This window comes from Phyllobates terribilis, unplaced genomic scaffold, assembly GCF_046119375.1.
Source record: "Phyllobates terribilis strain yellow unplaced genomic scaffold, ASM4611937v1 Scaffold_7__3_contigs__length_470593459, whole genome shotgun sequence".
NCBI lineage: Eukaryota > Metazoa > Chordata > Amphibia > Anura > Dendrobatidae > Phyllobates > Phyllobates terribilis.
This window is the reverse complement of record NW_027362767.1, coordinates 85811548-85827736: the sequence shown is the minus strand read 5'-3', so window position 1 is coordinate 85827736 and position 16189 is coordinate 85811548. Positions and strand designations below refer to the sequence as shown.

Genomic DNA, 16189 nt, shown 5'->3' with positions numbered 1-16189 from the left:
CAAGTCTCTTCTGCTTGTTGCCTGTCCTTAGCAGTGGTTTCCTAGCAGCTATTTTACCATGAAGGCCTGCTGCACAAAGTCTCCTCTTAACAGTTGTTGTAGAGATGTGTCTGCTGCTAGAACTTTGTGTGGCATTGACATGGTCTCTAATCTGAGATGCTGTTAACCTGCGATTTCTGAGGCTGGTGACTTGGATAAACTTATCCTCAGAAGCAGAGGTGACTCTTGGTCTTCCTTTCCTGGTGCGGTCCTCATGGGAGCCAGTTTCTTTGTAGCGCTTGATGGTTTTTGCAACTGCACTTGGGGACACTTTCAAAGTTTTCCCAATTTTTTCGGACTGACTGACCTTCATTTCTTAAAGTAATGATGGCCACTCGTTTTTCTTTACTTAGGATTTGTATTATGGCAAGAAAAAAGCAGCTAACAGTCTATTCAGTAGGACTATCAGCAGTGTATCCACCTGCCTTTTGCACAACACAACTGATGGTCCCAACCCCATTTATAAGGCAAGAAATCCCACTTATTAAACCTGACAGGGCACACCTTTGAAGTGAAAACCATTTCCGGTGACTACCTCTTGAAGCTCATCAAGAGAATGCCAAGAGTGTGCAAAGCAGCCATAAAAGCAAAAGGTGGCTACTTTGAAGAACCTAGAATATAAGACATATTTTCAGTTGTTTCACACTTTTTTGTTAAGTATATAATTCCACATGTGTTAATTCATAGTTTTGGTGCCTTCAGTGTGAATGTACAATTTTCAAAGTCATGAAAATACAGAAAAATCTTTAAATGAGAAGGTGTGTCCAAACTTTTGGTCTGTACTGTATATGTATACATTGCACAGTACCACTTCTCCTGCCCTGTATACTGGGTGTTTTTCTCAGGATCTGTATTATTCTGTATATATTTATACACTGCACAGTACCACTTCTCCTGCTCTGTATACAGGGTGTTATTCTCAGTATCTCTATTATTCTGTATGTATGTATACACTGCACAGTACCACTTCTCCTGCCCTGTATACTTTGTGTAATTCTCAGAATCTGTTATTCTGTATATATTTATACACTGCACAGTACCACTTCTCCTGCTCTGTATACAGGGTGTTATTCTCAGTATCTGTATTATTCTGTATATACAACTGCACAGTACCACTTCTCCTGCTCTGTATACTCGGTGTAATTCTCAGTATCTGTATTATTCTGTATATATGTATACACTGCACAGTACCACTTCTACTGCCCTGTATACAGGGTGTTATTCTCAGTATCTGTATTATTCTGTATATATTTATACCCTGCACAGTACCACTTCTCCTGCTCTGTATACAGGGTGTTATTCTCAGTATCTGTATTATTCTGTATATATTTATACACTGCACAGTACCACTTCTCCTGCCCTGTATACAGGGTGTTATTCCCAGGATCTGTATTATTCTGTATATATTTATACACTGCACAGTACCACTTCTCCTGCTCTGTATACAGGGTGTTATTCTCAGTATCTGTATTATTCTGTATATATGTATACACTGCACAGTACCACTTCTCCTGCCCTCTATACTGGGTGTAATTCTCAGTATCTGTATTATTCTGTATATATGTATACACTGCACAGTACCACTTCTCCTGCCCTGTATACTCTATGTAATTCTAAGGATCTGCATTATTCTGTATATATTTATACACTGCACAGTACCACTTCTCCTGCCCTCTATACTGGGTGTTATTCTCAGGATCTGTATTATTCTGTATATACTTATACACTGCACAGTACCACTTCTCCTGCTCTGTATACTCGGTGTAATTCTCAGTATCTGTATTATTCTATATATATGTATACACTGCACAGTACCACTTCTCCTGCCCTGTATACTCTGTGTAATTCTCAGGATCTGTATTATTCTGTATATATTTATACACTGCACAGTACCACTTCTCCTGCTCTGTATACTCGGTGTAATTCTCAGTATCTGTATTATTCTGTATATATGTATACAATGCACAGTACCACTTCTCCTGCCCTCTATACTGGGTGTTATTCTCAGGATCTGTATTATTCTGTATATATTTATACACTGCACAGTACCACTTCTCCTGCCCTGTATACTGGGTGTTATTCCCTGTGTATGTATTATTCTGTATATATTTATACACTGCACAGTACCACTTCTCCTGCCCTCTATACTAGATGTTATTCTCAGGATCTGTATTATTCTGTATATATGTATACACTTCACAGTACCACTTCTCCTGCCCTGTATACTCGGTGTAATTCTCAGGATCTGTATTATTCTGTATATATTTATACACTGCACAGTACCACTTCTCCTGCCCTGTATACTGGGTGTAATTCTCAGTATCTGTATTATTCTGTATATACTTAGACACTGCACAGTACCACTTCTCCTGCTCTGTATACTCGGTGTAATTCTCAGTATCTGTATTATTCTGTATATATGTATATACTGCACAGTACCACTTCTCCTGCCCTGTATACTCTGTGTAATTCTCAGGATCTGTATTATTCTGTATATATGTATACACTGCACAGTACCACTTCTCCTGCTCTGTATACTCGGTGTAATTCTCAGTATCTGTATTATTCCGTATATATGTATACACTGCACAGTACCACTTCTCCTGCCCTGTATACTCTGTGTAATTCTCAGGATCTGTATTATTCTGTATATATGTATACACTGCACAGTACCACTTCTCCTGCCCTGTATACTCTGTGTAATTCTCAGGATCTGTATTATTCTGTATATATGTATACACTGCACAGTACCACTTCTCCTGCCTTGTATACTCGGTGTAATTCTGAGAATCTATATGTATGGACACAACATAGTACCAGTTCTCCTCTCCTTTTGACAGCATTGGACTTGGGGAGGGTTAGTATTGACGTGTTTATTATTTTCTATGTCTGCAATTGCATGAGCAAATAAAAATGAATCCTGGACAACTTGTTTAGAGGTGTTCTCTTAGATTTTGAAGTCATACCTTATCCTTAGTATAAGGAATAGCTTTCTGACTGCTGGGACCCCACTGATTCTGATAACCTGGCCTCTGAAGAGCCACGTGTGAATGGAGCGGGGGTCAATCATGTGCACTACAGCTTCATTTACACGTGGCTCTTCAAACTACTTCTTTAAGGGAGTGGTGAGTGATATGATAAAGTAAAGTAATATTTGCTGAACCTTGTATTTCTCTTGATAGGCAAAGAGTGTTATAGTAAAGGGCGGCGGGTGGGTTTTTTGTCCCAGTCTGTCCATGTATGTAATGCCACCTGAATATTCAAGAATTATTAGAAATTGTGCTTCAGTGTGAATTCAACAACCATTTCAATTCAGTATTGTCACTACCACGACTAGAAGTAATTTGCTTCCACGCCATTAATGCTGTTTGTGGAGAGAGATAATAATGGATGAGACTTTACGAGAAAATTATGGGGCACCATTTTTCATCCATGGGTCATGTCTGGTTGGTTCCTTGAGCTGTAATAACATATACATCCCATGAACAAGACTCTTTTTATCTAATCTCATACAACCTTTCCAGTATATATGAACTGGGAAATGAGACTTTGTGTCTTCCAAGGGTTGGCGCCAAGTGTTTATTTGTAAGATGCTTTTATTTCCTCCTAAGTCGTAATTTGATCGCTTTCACAAGAGAGAATAAATTATCATTTTCTGTTTTTTTTATCTCTATTTGTCCAGAAAAAAAAAAAAGCCAAGGTGGGTCTTTCCTTGTGTGAACACGCATGACTAAGTGCATGTGCGAGTTTTTATTGTACTGTTTGCATTGGCATTGATGGTTTTGCAGATGTTACCTGTGGTGCAGCATGGACTCATGTAAAGAACATTTCCTTTCTCCATAATTCTAGCATGTGGACTGTCGGCATGTACCTCCTTCTGTCAAATAACAGAATGTATTTTTCGTTTATTGTCCCCATACATATGTATCAATCATACTTTTAGGGTCTTTTTCACGGGCCAATAAATTGCCTGAAACGAGCAGCGACCATTGATGTAGAAAGACGATTGGCGCTTCAGAGTTAATTATCCGGAACGAACGTTCATATGGGAAAATAGATTGAGACCACACAGGGTGTCAAAACTTCTGCAAAAATCTACATATTTAGACTACAGAGTTCACTGTGATGCTTAAGGATTTTTTTTTACATTTTGGCATATTACTATTCTGCATGACTTCCAGATTATCCAAGCATTAATTTTTATTTCATGGTGAAATCCAATAGGACTGTCTGATACAATGACCCCGATTCATCCAAGGTTTTACGGTAGAATTCTGGCTTATAAAAGCTTTGAAAAGTCTCAAAATTTTGTTGCAACTAAGGATGTTCTAAAATTTTGGGACTTTTGTTGGTCTAATGCGATTTTTGCCCATCTCTGACAAAGCGGGCGGGATGGTGAGGTGGCAACCTCTCCTCAAATTCATGATGAGCGGCAGCATTCTTTACATCACAAATCTTACTCCAGTCACTTTTCAGGCACGCCAGACTCATTAAGAGGTGTTCACCCCTCAATGAATCAGAAGTGTCTGACTCCAGAAAGTCTCCTCATCAAGACCAGTGATTGGTGAATCAAGGCCTTAACTTCCATTAAAAAAAAATGAGAGGACAAAATAAATTGAAAAATTGGTCTGTCCCTAAAGGGTTACTGTATGATATAATAAATATCTGAATTAATTTATTACTATGTGAATAGGATGGGAAATGGAAAATATATATCTAAAATAAATATATCTTCTCCCAGTTCTGTTGGAGTCAGAAATGGATTTTGTATTGATTTGAATTAAACTAAAACTATTGACCCGAAATGCGCCAAGTGTGAACTGGACTATGAGATATTTCCTTTAAAGTTGAATCGAGGCGTACTCTGATGTTTTATGAAAAATTCTCACTTGGGAATTGACTAAACCTTTCGAACCTGCATTAAGAATACATGAAGGGCCATGTAAAAACAAACAAACGTGTTCACAAATGTGGGATGAATCTTTAAGACGTGTATATACCAACGCATCACTGCATAGAGTACATGCAATTTCTTTTTATAGAAATGACAACTGAAATGGCATAAATATAAAAATATTCATTTCAGTTGTCAAAATATTACGCTATTACCATCTCAAAAAAAAGTGTCTGGGGAAAAATGTCTCATTTATGCTACGATGACCCCTGAAGGCTGCAGTTTATCAGTACTAATCCTAAGCTAAAACTAAATATAGTATAGACATGTTGTTTAAGAATTGAAGAAGGCTGGAAGCATGGTGGATCCGTGGTTAGCCTTGTAGAACTGAGGTCCTGGGTTCAATTGCCACCAAGGACAAGAACATTGTTTCCATCAGGCCATCATTCTACCACATAACTGTTAGAACTCTCCTGTTGTTTTTTTCTAGTTTGCTGGTCACATGACCTTTTTTGCCTATTTAATCCGGCTCCGCCCTCCTGGCCTTGCTGGACTTCATTGTAATTTCTACTCTTGAGCTAGCTTGGTGCTCTGTTACCTTTCTCTGTTAGTTTTGCTAGGTCTTCTGACCTCTATGTTCTATGTTGTGTGTTTGTCTTTTACTGTTACAATTTCTGCTAGGTGTCCAACTTTATCCCAGTCCCTAGTTCTTGTAGGGATCCCTCCCTTGCATCTATAGGTCTTCGTACAGACTAGCTGAGGACTTTAGCGGGTCTGATCGCAGGATCAGGTTCCCCGTTACATCGTAGGGATCCAGTTTAGTTCTATTGTAGGGACAGATCTCCTGTCTTTCCTTAGTGCTTGTAGCAGATCATAACAGTAAGTCCAGCCTAAAAAAAAAATTTCTCTAAGGAAAGACCTCCAGTTTCCATCATGGTCTCGGTTCAAGATTTGGCTCAACGCTTGCAGGGACTCTCTCTGGAGGTGGCCGAGCTCCAACAACAAGTGAGTAGCTGTTCTGGAGCACATTTTGTGGAGCCAAAGGTACGTCTGCCTGATCTATTTTTTGGTGAACAACAAGATTTTTTTTCTTTTAAAAATGCTTGTTTATTGTATTTTCGTTTAAGACCCAGATCCTCTGGTGATGAATCACAGCGCATAGGGTTCATAATGTCACTTTTGCGCAAAGATCCTCAGGGATGGGCCTTTTCTCTCCAACCTAGTGATCCATGCTTTAGATCAGTGGATAGTTTTTTTTCTGCTTTGGGTTTGTTGTGCGATGATTCTGATCGTGTCTCATCTGCTGAGTCTGAATTGAGACATCTGAGGCAGGGATCAGGTAATGTGGAAAAATATTGTTCTCACTTCCGTCGGTGGTCTGCCCAGGTGGGGTGGAACGATTCAGCTTTGAAAAGTTTGTTTCTTGCAGGACTAGGTGAAAGGGTTAAGGATTTGCTGATTGCTTATCCCACACCTGGAAACTTGCAGGAGGCAATGCAATTAGCTATACGGGTGGACAGGAGACTGCGTGCAAGGGTTAATGAGAGTAAATCCTCTGCCATGTCGCTCCGAGTCTTGAGAGGGTCTGTGCTGACAAAGGAGAGCCGATGGAGATTGGGGCGATGACACCCCGCTCTCAGGAAAAAGACCGCAGGCTTTCCGGAGGTTTGTGCTTCTATTGCGGAAATTCTGGTCATTTCATTAAGAACTGTGTGCTTCGTATGAACAAAGAAAAAAAAAATGGTCAGTCATGCACGTACAGCCTGTTTAAATTCTAAGGGAGTATTCCTATCTGCTACTACCGCTGCTCAGGAAGAATTAATTGAATTTCGGGTATTTGTGGATTGTGGTTCTACTCTGAATGTGATTGATGGGGGATTCTTGGAAAAACTTAAATTAAAACCTAAACCTTTGTCATCCCCTATTGCTGTGGTTTCTGTTGATGGCTCTCCCTTGAAGAGTGTTACTCACAAGGTCTGTGAATTTCCCCTCACTATTAATGGTATTCATCAAGAGAATTTGGATTTGGTAGTATTAAATAATTTGCCTTCTCCAGTAATTTTGGGGTTGCCCTGGTTAAAATTGCACAATCCTGTACTGGATTGGTCTACCAATGAAATGAAGTCCTGGAGCCCTAAATGTTATGACAAGTGTTGTAACGGACGTATTGCTGCGGTGGAAAAAGGGGAATTACCTGTACCTATTCAGGATTTTTGGAGAGTTTTTTCTGAGGAGGAGTCACAAATTTTGCCTCCCCATAGAGACTATGATTGTACCATTGAATTTGTCCCTGGAGCGACTCTTCCTAAAAGTCGTTTATTTAATCTTACTATTCCTGAGAGAAAGGCTTTGGAGGAATACATACAGACAAGCTTGGCCGCCGGTCACATTAGGCCTTCCAAGTCTCCTGTGGCTGTTGGATTTTTTTTTTGTAAAAAAAAAAGATGGTGGTTTACGTCCTTGTCTGGACTTTCGTGAGATTAATAAAATTACTGTACGCAATACTTACCCACTGCCATTGATTCCTGATTTGTTTAACCAGTTAGCGGGGGCCAAGTGGTTCTCTAAAATTGATCTCCGGGGGGGCATACAATTTGTTGCGCATGAAGGAGGGTGATGAATGGAAGACTGCTTTTAACACTCCTGTGGGTCATTTTGAGAATCTGGTTATGCCTTTTGGTCTTACCAATGCTCCAGCATTTTTTCAGAATCTTATTAATGACATCCTTAGACCTTTGATCGGCAAAAATGTGGTTGTGTATTTGGATGACATTCTGATTTATTCGCCTGATCTGGAGTCTCATTGGCGGAGCGTACGTGAGGTTTTACAGTTATTAATGGACAATTCGCTTTTTGCTAAGCTAGAGAAATGTGAGTTCGCTGTACAGAGAATTAGTTTTTTGGGTTACATTATCTCCAGTGAAGGTTTTGAGATGGACCCGGTTAAAGTTCAAGCTGTGCAGGAATGGCCTAGGCCTATTGGTTTGAAATCGATACAGAGGTTTTTGGGTTTCGCCAATTATTACAGAAAATTCATAAAAAAAATTTCTATTATTGTCAAACCGCTGACCGATCTCACCAGGAAAGGTGCTAATGCGGTTCAGTGGACTACTGAGGCCATTGAAGCTTTTGTGTTTCTAAAGGAGAGGTTCAGCTCTGCTCCTATCCTTATGCAGCCTGATGTGACTAAGCTGTTTTTGGTTGAGGTTGATGCTTCTTCTGTGGGGGTCGGTGCGGTGTTGTCTCAGGAAAGCAGGGATGGAGTACATCCCTGTGCCTTTTTTTCAAAAAAATTTTCTGAGACTGAACTTAATTACGATATTGGTAATCGGGAATTGCTGGCTATTAAACTCGCATTTGAACACTGGCGTCATCTCTTGGAAGCAGCTGAATTTCCCATTCAGGTTTTCACTGATCATAAAAATCTGATCTATCTTGATGCTGCCAAGCGCTTGAATGCCCGTCAGGCTAGGTGGGGACTTTTTTTCTCGCGGTTTAATTTTTCCGTTACTTGCATCCTGGGTACCAAGAATGTTAAAGCGGATGCTTTGTCTCGCAGCTTTTCTCCCATGGTCAGTGCTGAGGAGGAGGAGAGCATTTTACAAGAAGGTGTTGTGATTGCTGCTTTGGACTCCGTTTTGGAGGATGAGATTCTTAAAGCTCAGGAGAATGCCCCATCTAACACTCCCCATGGGAGGTTGCTTGTGCCTAGGACCTTTAGGAGAGATTAGTTTGTTGAGTGTCATGAGTCTCGGTTGGCAGGTCATCCAGGAATTTCTGAGACCAAGAGACTTGTGGGTCGCAGTTTTTGGTGGTCTGGATGGCAGAAGGAAGTCATTAAGTGGGTGCGTCAATGTACTGTGTGTGCTAGATCTAAGACTTCGCATGCTCCTGCTGCAGGGTTGCTTTGCCCTCTGGAGGTTCCTAGTGCACCTTGGACACATCTGGCTATGGACTTTATTACTGACCTTCCCCCCTCTGAAGGTTTCACGGTCATCTGGGTGGTCGTGGACCGTTTTAGCAAGATGTGTCACTTGGTTCCCTTCATCAAACTGCCTTGCGCTAAGACACTCGCTAAGGCCTTTGTCAAGGAAATTGTCAGACTACATGGCGTTCCTACTGACATTGTTTCTGATAGGGGACCTCAGTTCGTGGCTCGTTTTTGGCGTGCCTTTTGTGACAGGTTGGGAGTTCATTTGTCGTTTTCATCCGGATATCATCCTGAGTCTAATGGCCAGACAGAAAGAAAGAACCAGAATGTTGAGCAGTTCTTGCGTTGCTTTGTGGCAGACAATCAAGAGGGGTGGTCTGAGTTTCTGCCACTTGCTGAATTTGCTCTTAACAACCATACATCCTCTTCTGCTGGGTGTTCGCCTTTTTTTTTGCTGTTCTGGGAGACATCCGTCTTTTGGGTCATTCTCCAAATTGGTATCGGCTGTGCCTGAGGAGGAGAGTTTTTCCGGTGATTTGGAGAGAGTTTGGACGGATGTGCGTGATAATCTTCAGGAGGCTAACAAAAAATCTAAGAGGTACTTTGATAGGAAACGGCAAGAGGTTTCGTTTGCTATTGGTGACATGGTTTGGTTGTCCTCTAAGAATCTGCGATTGAGGATTCCTTCTAAAAAATTGGGTCCCAAGTTTGTAGGGCCCTTTAAGGTGCTTCAGATAGTTAACCAATCTGCTGTTAGGCTGGAGGTTCCTACCTCCTGGAAGATTAATCCGGTGTTTCATGTTTCTCTGTTGAAAAGAGCTGATGTGTCGGTTGGTGACGCCTCTGCCACTGTTCCTCCGGTGGTGGAGGACGGGGAATATGAAATTTCCCGCATCCTAAATTCTAGACGGTATAGAGGGAGTTTGCAGTATCTCGTCGCTTGGAAGGGTTTCGGACCCGAGGATAACTCATGGGTTGAGTGCGGATGATGTTTCTGCTTCCAGACTTGTCAGAGCGTTTCACAGGAGGTTTCCTGATAAGCCCGGGCCTAGGGGATCCGGAGGATCCTCTTAGAAGAGGGGGTACTGTTAGAACTCTCCTGTTGGTTTTTTTCTAGTTTGCTGGTCACATGACCTTTTTTGCCTATTTAATCCGGCTCCGCCCTCCTGGCCTTGCTGGACTTCATTGTAATTTCTACTCTTGAGCTAGCTTGGTGCTCTGTTACCTTTCTCTGTTAGTTTTGCTAGGTCTTCTGACCTCTATATTCTATGTTGTGTGTTTGTCTTTTACTGTTACAATTTCTGCTAGGAGGTGTCCAACTTTATCCCAGTCCCTAGTTCTTGTAGGGATCCCTCCCTTGCATCTATAGGTCTTCGTACAGACTAGCTGAGGACTTTAGCGGGTCTGATCGCAGGATCAGGTTCCCCGTTACATCGTAGGGATCCAGTTTAGTTCTATTGTAGGGACAGATCTCCTGTCTTTCCTTAGTGCTTGTAGCAGATCATAACAATAACAGCTTTATTAGGAGGGTTTCTGGTGTCGGACCCCATCCAATATTCATAGGCGACTAAGTCTTGCTGCCTGCCTCAACTAGGCGTATACTGCCAAAAATGATATCCGACAGAACACAATGTGACTCTGTCTGCATCATTACAGTCAATGCAGCAGTCCAATCAGCACATACGCCCATATACTATTTTAGAGGGCCTTGGAAATAAACCCCAAAAGAGTGACTGAACATATGATAAAATGCTATGTAAACATAACCTTAGGGTCCATTTACAGGGACCGACTGGAGGCGCTAAACCTATACCAGTCGACTGTCATGTCCGCGGTAGACCACGGTAAGCAATGAACATTGAGTGATCGCTCAGTGCACATGGGCTGCTATAGTTCTCGGCAATGTGAGTCCTGTACGCAGGACGATGTGCTGCCAAGAACGATGATCTTTTGTGCTGCACAAAAATAATTTTACCCGATGAAGAAACCCTTTGCTTGTTCATTGGGTGATTGGCAGCCTGTTTATATGGAAAGATTAAAGGGCTTAACCTGGTGTAAGGTGCCAGAGGGCGGTAGCTGTAGGCGAGCTGCTAATCCATGATGCCCTGGCACTTTACAGGGAAATTGTGTCGCAGTCCCAGTGTGCTGTCTTGTGCAGGGTGCGTTACACACACTTGTAGGCTGCAGGCCTCCGCTGATTTCAGTTTTACATATTCGGGAACAGCTGCGCACAGGTGAGGGGACACCCGGTTCTTTCCAACACACAAAAGTTTACTGGACAGTTCAAGTACATCAGTTTGTAACATGCAGTATCTGGCACAGCACCCTCCGTCTCTTGTTTCCTTAATACAGTACATTTTCAGCCTTTCTTTCCATTCTGCTCTGACTATACCTAAGCCCAATGTTTCTGTCAGCCCCAGGGACTTCCCGTCCGGTCCCACTGTGTTGCTGAGATCCGTTACCTTTCCCTCACATGGTTCCACATCCATCTTCCTCTGTATGAAATGTTTTAAGGCGCTTTCCATATCACCTGTTTCGAGCCTTAGGCTCCGAACGTTGCAGGAATGTCCGCAGGGAGTCTTGTAAGGCCTCATACCACCCAGAACAATATGTACTCCTTGTGCTTTCAGCCCACTGCATTTTGATCCTGATCTTGTCACACTATTCAACGAACTCTCCATCTGACCAACTATCAGGAAGTAATCTTCTTTTTACAGGCCCTAGTCCTCTCCCAATGTGGGCAAGTCCCAAAATATTAACTATATCTAATTCCAATGTCCTAATTTACCTACAGACACTATCTATCATTATCCTAAGCACTAAACTATGTCTTATCCTGTGCTTACCCTGCACTATACACGAAGCATTACTTTTACATTACCATTAGTGATGAGCAAGCACTAAAATGCTCGAGTACTCGTTGCTCGGGTCGAGCACATTGGAATACTCGGGTGCTCGGCCCGAGCAACGAGCCCAATGTAAGTCTATGGGAAATTCGAGCATTTTTCAAGCGGCTCCCCCCGGCGGTCTGCAGAGGGCCTAAAAATTGCCCAATTCGATGGGAACAGTGTCAAATGACATGGGAACAGCATGGGGAAGACCCCTGGAAGCATCTCTGACTCCCAGATCACTGCTGTCAGCAACGTGGTCAGAGTATTACAACACTTTTACGGACTCACAATAAAACATACAAAAACTAAACCAAAATGGATTTTCCTGGGAAATATGTTAAGGAACATCCTTTCCAGGGTAATGACTTGTATATAAGGCGAAATAAATAACCAAAAACAAAAATACTCCTCCACAACTTGGGCTATGTTCACACATAGCGTTTTTGATGCGTTTTTGCACTTTTGAATTGCTTTCAGCCAAGACAAATGCATTCACCAAGAAATGTCATTTTAACATTTTACAACCTTATCTGGTTATGTGGTGTGTGACACATCATCAGACACATGCATACAGTGCTGAAAAGACATGGGAACAGCATGGGGAAGACCTCTGGAAGAATCTCTGACTCCCAGGTCACTGCCTAAAAGTGTGCCCATCATAAGTGATCCTTGGCGCATGCGAAGATGCCTCCCGCCATGCACCGTCCACGTCCTTGTCCCACTGCAGCGTTCAGTTGTCCCTACCCCACTCTTTGGAATGCAAGCGCAAGTATGCAGGCAGCCAACACAGGCCGCAACACTAAGCTGCCAGATTTCTGGGCAGCTCTTTGCACTTGAAATATGGCCTTTTAAGCTAATGGAAGCGGAAGCTTTTCACAACCTCATGGCGACGGCGGCTGGGTGTCCATACTCGGTCCCCAGCCGCCACTATATTTCCCGGTTTCGCCTCCGCCTTCCACAAGCACGGATCCCACAACATTACCTGTGCCCTCACCAGTGCGCTTACTGGGAAAGACCGCCTAACCACAAACACGTGGACAGGTGAATGTGGCCAGGGACGGTACGGAGCCAGTCCACAACTTATTTTGCTAAGAGTTGTATTTAGCTCGGTGAAAGGACTGGCATAGAGGGAAACCATATCTACCCTGCGTGTCATTTCTCCCAGGAACTCCTCTAAAGCTGCTTGCACTTGAAATGTGGCCTGAACATTACTGCTGGTACTTTTCTGTGGGAATTTGCTTGCCTCCTACCAGCCTGGAATATTAACAGCAAACTATGGTACGACGCCATGGTATTAGCACTGCCCTCAGTACCAGTAGCGAAGCCATCCCCAATTTCCTTCTCAGGAATTTTATTTGGTAGACTGAGTGGCTGCCCAAATACATTTTCTCACAAAGGAGCTGAAGATAGAGTGGCAGTAGGTGCAAGTTTCTCCAGCCTGTTAGATATTAGAGGGTGAACGGCAGCACATTGGATCAGTGGTTAGCAGTGAAGCCTTGCAGCGCTGGGAACCTGGGTTCAAATCCCAGCAAGGACAACATCTGCAAGGACTTTGTATGTTCTCCCCGTGTTTGCGTATGTTTCCTCCTCAGTAAAAAAACAACAACCATAGAGTGTCCGGGAACCTTCCCACACACTTTTCTTAGCCAGGACTGCTTCTCAGCAGGGTTGGACAGTCCCACCAGAGAATCCTCTGGTGTGCCTTGGCTTCTACCTCAGGAGAGTTCATGATAGTGCTAACTTTGCAGCTGCTATGGGGCTCTTGAGCGGGTGAGAAAGGTTAGCCGTCAGAATCAAATCCTTTGGTGGGCACAATGTTTTTCAATCTGAAACAGCTTCTCAGTGGGAGTTGTATTTCACCACAGCCATATTCTTTAGCTCGGTGAAAGGACTGGCATAGAGGGAAACCGTATCTTCCCCGTCTGTCATTTCTCCGTCACTAGGTACCGCCCATTGTCACACACGACCATGCCTGGCTGTATGTTCAGCGGTGAGAGCCACCGATCAGGCTGCTGTGTTACAGCTTTCAACAACTCTGCAGCGCTGGGCGGTTTGTCAATTAAGCATTAAGCATATTATCTTCAGCACAGCCTGTTGCCGCTTGGCCAAGGCTGTGCTGCAATGCTGTCAGCTTGTGACTGATGTGATCATTTCGGAGATGGAGGAGGAGGTGCACGAGCTGAACAATGTGATTACATTGAGGTTAAATTGGTGATGCTGTTTTTTATACTAAAGAAAGATCCTATTGTTTTGTTTTTTTTACGTTCTATTTTAAGACCAATGCATTCAACGGGAAATGTCATTTTAACATTTTACAACCTTATCTGGCAATGTGGTGTGTGACGCATCATAAGACACATCCTTTTTTATTTATGATGGAGGGACTCTTAAAGTCATTAAGCCTATTTTTACAGGGACATTACTATTCTTAAAAGGCCAGCAGTCGGCCCTCACTTTTGTTAGAGAGCCATCAGCCGGCTATGCTTTGTTGTTCCCATTATTAACAAGTGGGTCTCCTATACTGTTATTGTGTATCCAGTGACTGCAAGGGCTTCCAAAAATTTGGACGCAACCCAATACCCCTTTGAAAAGACAGAGGAGGGTCTCAGTAAAAAAAATGTTCCCATTATAAAGAAGGGCTGCCAAAATTTGGGAAAAACCCCACTAAGAATTTAAAGACGCATAAAGCAGGGCCACAGTAACAAGGTACGACATGTTCCCATTAGAAAGGAGAGGGTCTGCTATACAGTTATAGGGTATGCAGTGAGTCCAACGGCTGACCAATTTTAGGAAAAACCCCACTAAGAATTTAAAGACACACAGAGCAGGGCCACAGTAACAAGTACGACATGTTTCCATTAGAAAGGAGAGAGTCTGCTATACAGTTATAGGGTATGCAGTGAGTCCAACGGCTGACCAATTTTAGGAAAAACCCCACTAAGAATTTAAAGACACACGGAGCAGGGCCACAGTAACAAGGTACAACAGGTTCCCATTAGAAAGGAGAGGGTCTGCTATACAGTTATAGGGTATGCAGTGAGTCCAACGGCTGACAATTTTAGGAAAAACCCCACTAAGAATTTAAAAACACACAGAGCAGGGCCACAGTAACAACAAATTCCCATTAGAAAGGAGAGAGTCTCCCATAGTGTTGGCCTATGCAGTGAATGCAAGGGCTGCCAAAAATTTGGAGGCACTTCAATGCCCCTTGGAAGAGACGTGGAGGAGGGCCTCATAAAAAAATATTCCCTTTAGAAAGGAGCGGGCCTCCTATACTTGTAATGCCCATGCACTAAGTGTATGACAAACATTTACCCCTGGAGGGTATACATGAACATACTGTATAAAAAAAAATTTTCACGGGCATCATAAACACCCTTTAAAAAAATTATGTGGGTGTTGCATCACGGACCACGGTCACCCTGGTGATATGGTGGTGGAGGAGGAGGAGGGCAAGAGCAAATAGACTAAATCAGGAAGCGTATATGTAGCACCCTGAGGATTCGGCTGCTACAGGGGTATTACACCTCATGCCAGAGGTGTGGTATTCCACTCCCGGGTAAGGATGGAGTGTGGAACTGAGCTTAGTAGGCTGCATGCACTACATACATCCCATTTCCGGGGGACAGAACTACGGTACTCCCACCAGTATATGTGCAGGTACGACAGCGTCTGTCCCTGGCTGGAGTGGGAGGGGGGTGGAACATCCCAGTAGTGTAGGGGCAGATAGGGGGAGTAGTCTGGGTAAAGCTAGGAGCTCATTGGGTGCTAGTCACCTGGGCTCACACATAGAGGGAGGTATATAAGGTGGGCACCATCTTAGATCAGAGTTCAGATCAGGCAGGAGGAGAAGAGGAGAAGAGTTCAGCCAGGAGGGCTGACAGGGAGCTGTGGCTCCGGCTGGGCCCAGCTCCAGAGCCAAGCCTGCAGAGGAGAGAGGAGAAAGAAGGACCCAGAGAGAAAGACAGAGGGAACCCCAAGAACCCAGAAACAGACCAGAAAGGGTGAAGGGTTGGCGGACACGGGTACCGGAACCCGAACTGGTGGAGGCCACTTATCCTCAGCCAGGAACCGGAGGTCGTGGTCAAGATTTGCCACGACCCTCACCAAATCCACCAGAAAGGCACACCAAGCATAGGGTCAGGGAACCCAGAGGAGGTTTGACCACTAAGAGACCCGAGGGAGCCGGCCAAAGGTGGATCCCTGGTGGGAACGGCCAGGAGAAAGAGAGTGAGAGGGAAGCTCAGGACCACGCTCCGGAATTGCCTGGGGGTTAGCCGAGTCCAGGACCTGGTGGACGCAGCACGGCTCGGGTGGTCACTCAAGGCCAGAGTGACTGAGAGAACACTTGTGAGTAAAACCCCTGAAACTGCATCTCCTGACTCTGACTCTTCTTACTGACCGTCACAACCCCCATCATCTTCACCTGCTGCC

General features: G+C 43.6%; 1 protein-coding gene across 6 annotated transcripts in view; it reads left to right on the top strand.

The window, feature by feature from the left end:
* The window catches only part of CAPN3 (calpain 3), a 210998-nt gene that overhangs the window by 156215 nt on the left and 38594 nt on the right, over positions 1-16189 (top strand). For 3 of the 6 annotated variants that reach the window (XM_073638926.1, XM_073638928.1, XM_073638923.1), the window contains one exon: positions 3722-3739. The exons of the other annotated variants lie outside the window; for them this stretch is intronic. In XM_073638926.1, the coding sequence (XP_073495027.1) occupies positions 3722-3739 (18 nt within the window). The remainder of the gene's footprint in view (positions 1-3721; positions 3740-16189) is intronic. 6 annotated transcript variants of the gene reach the window in all.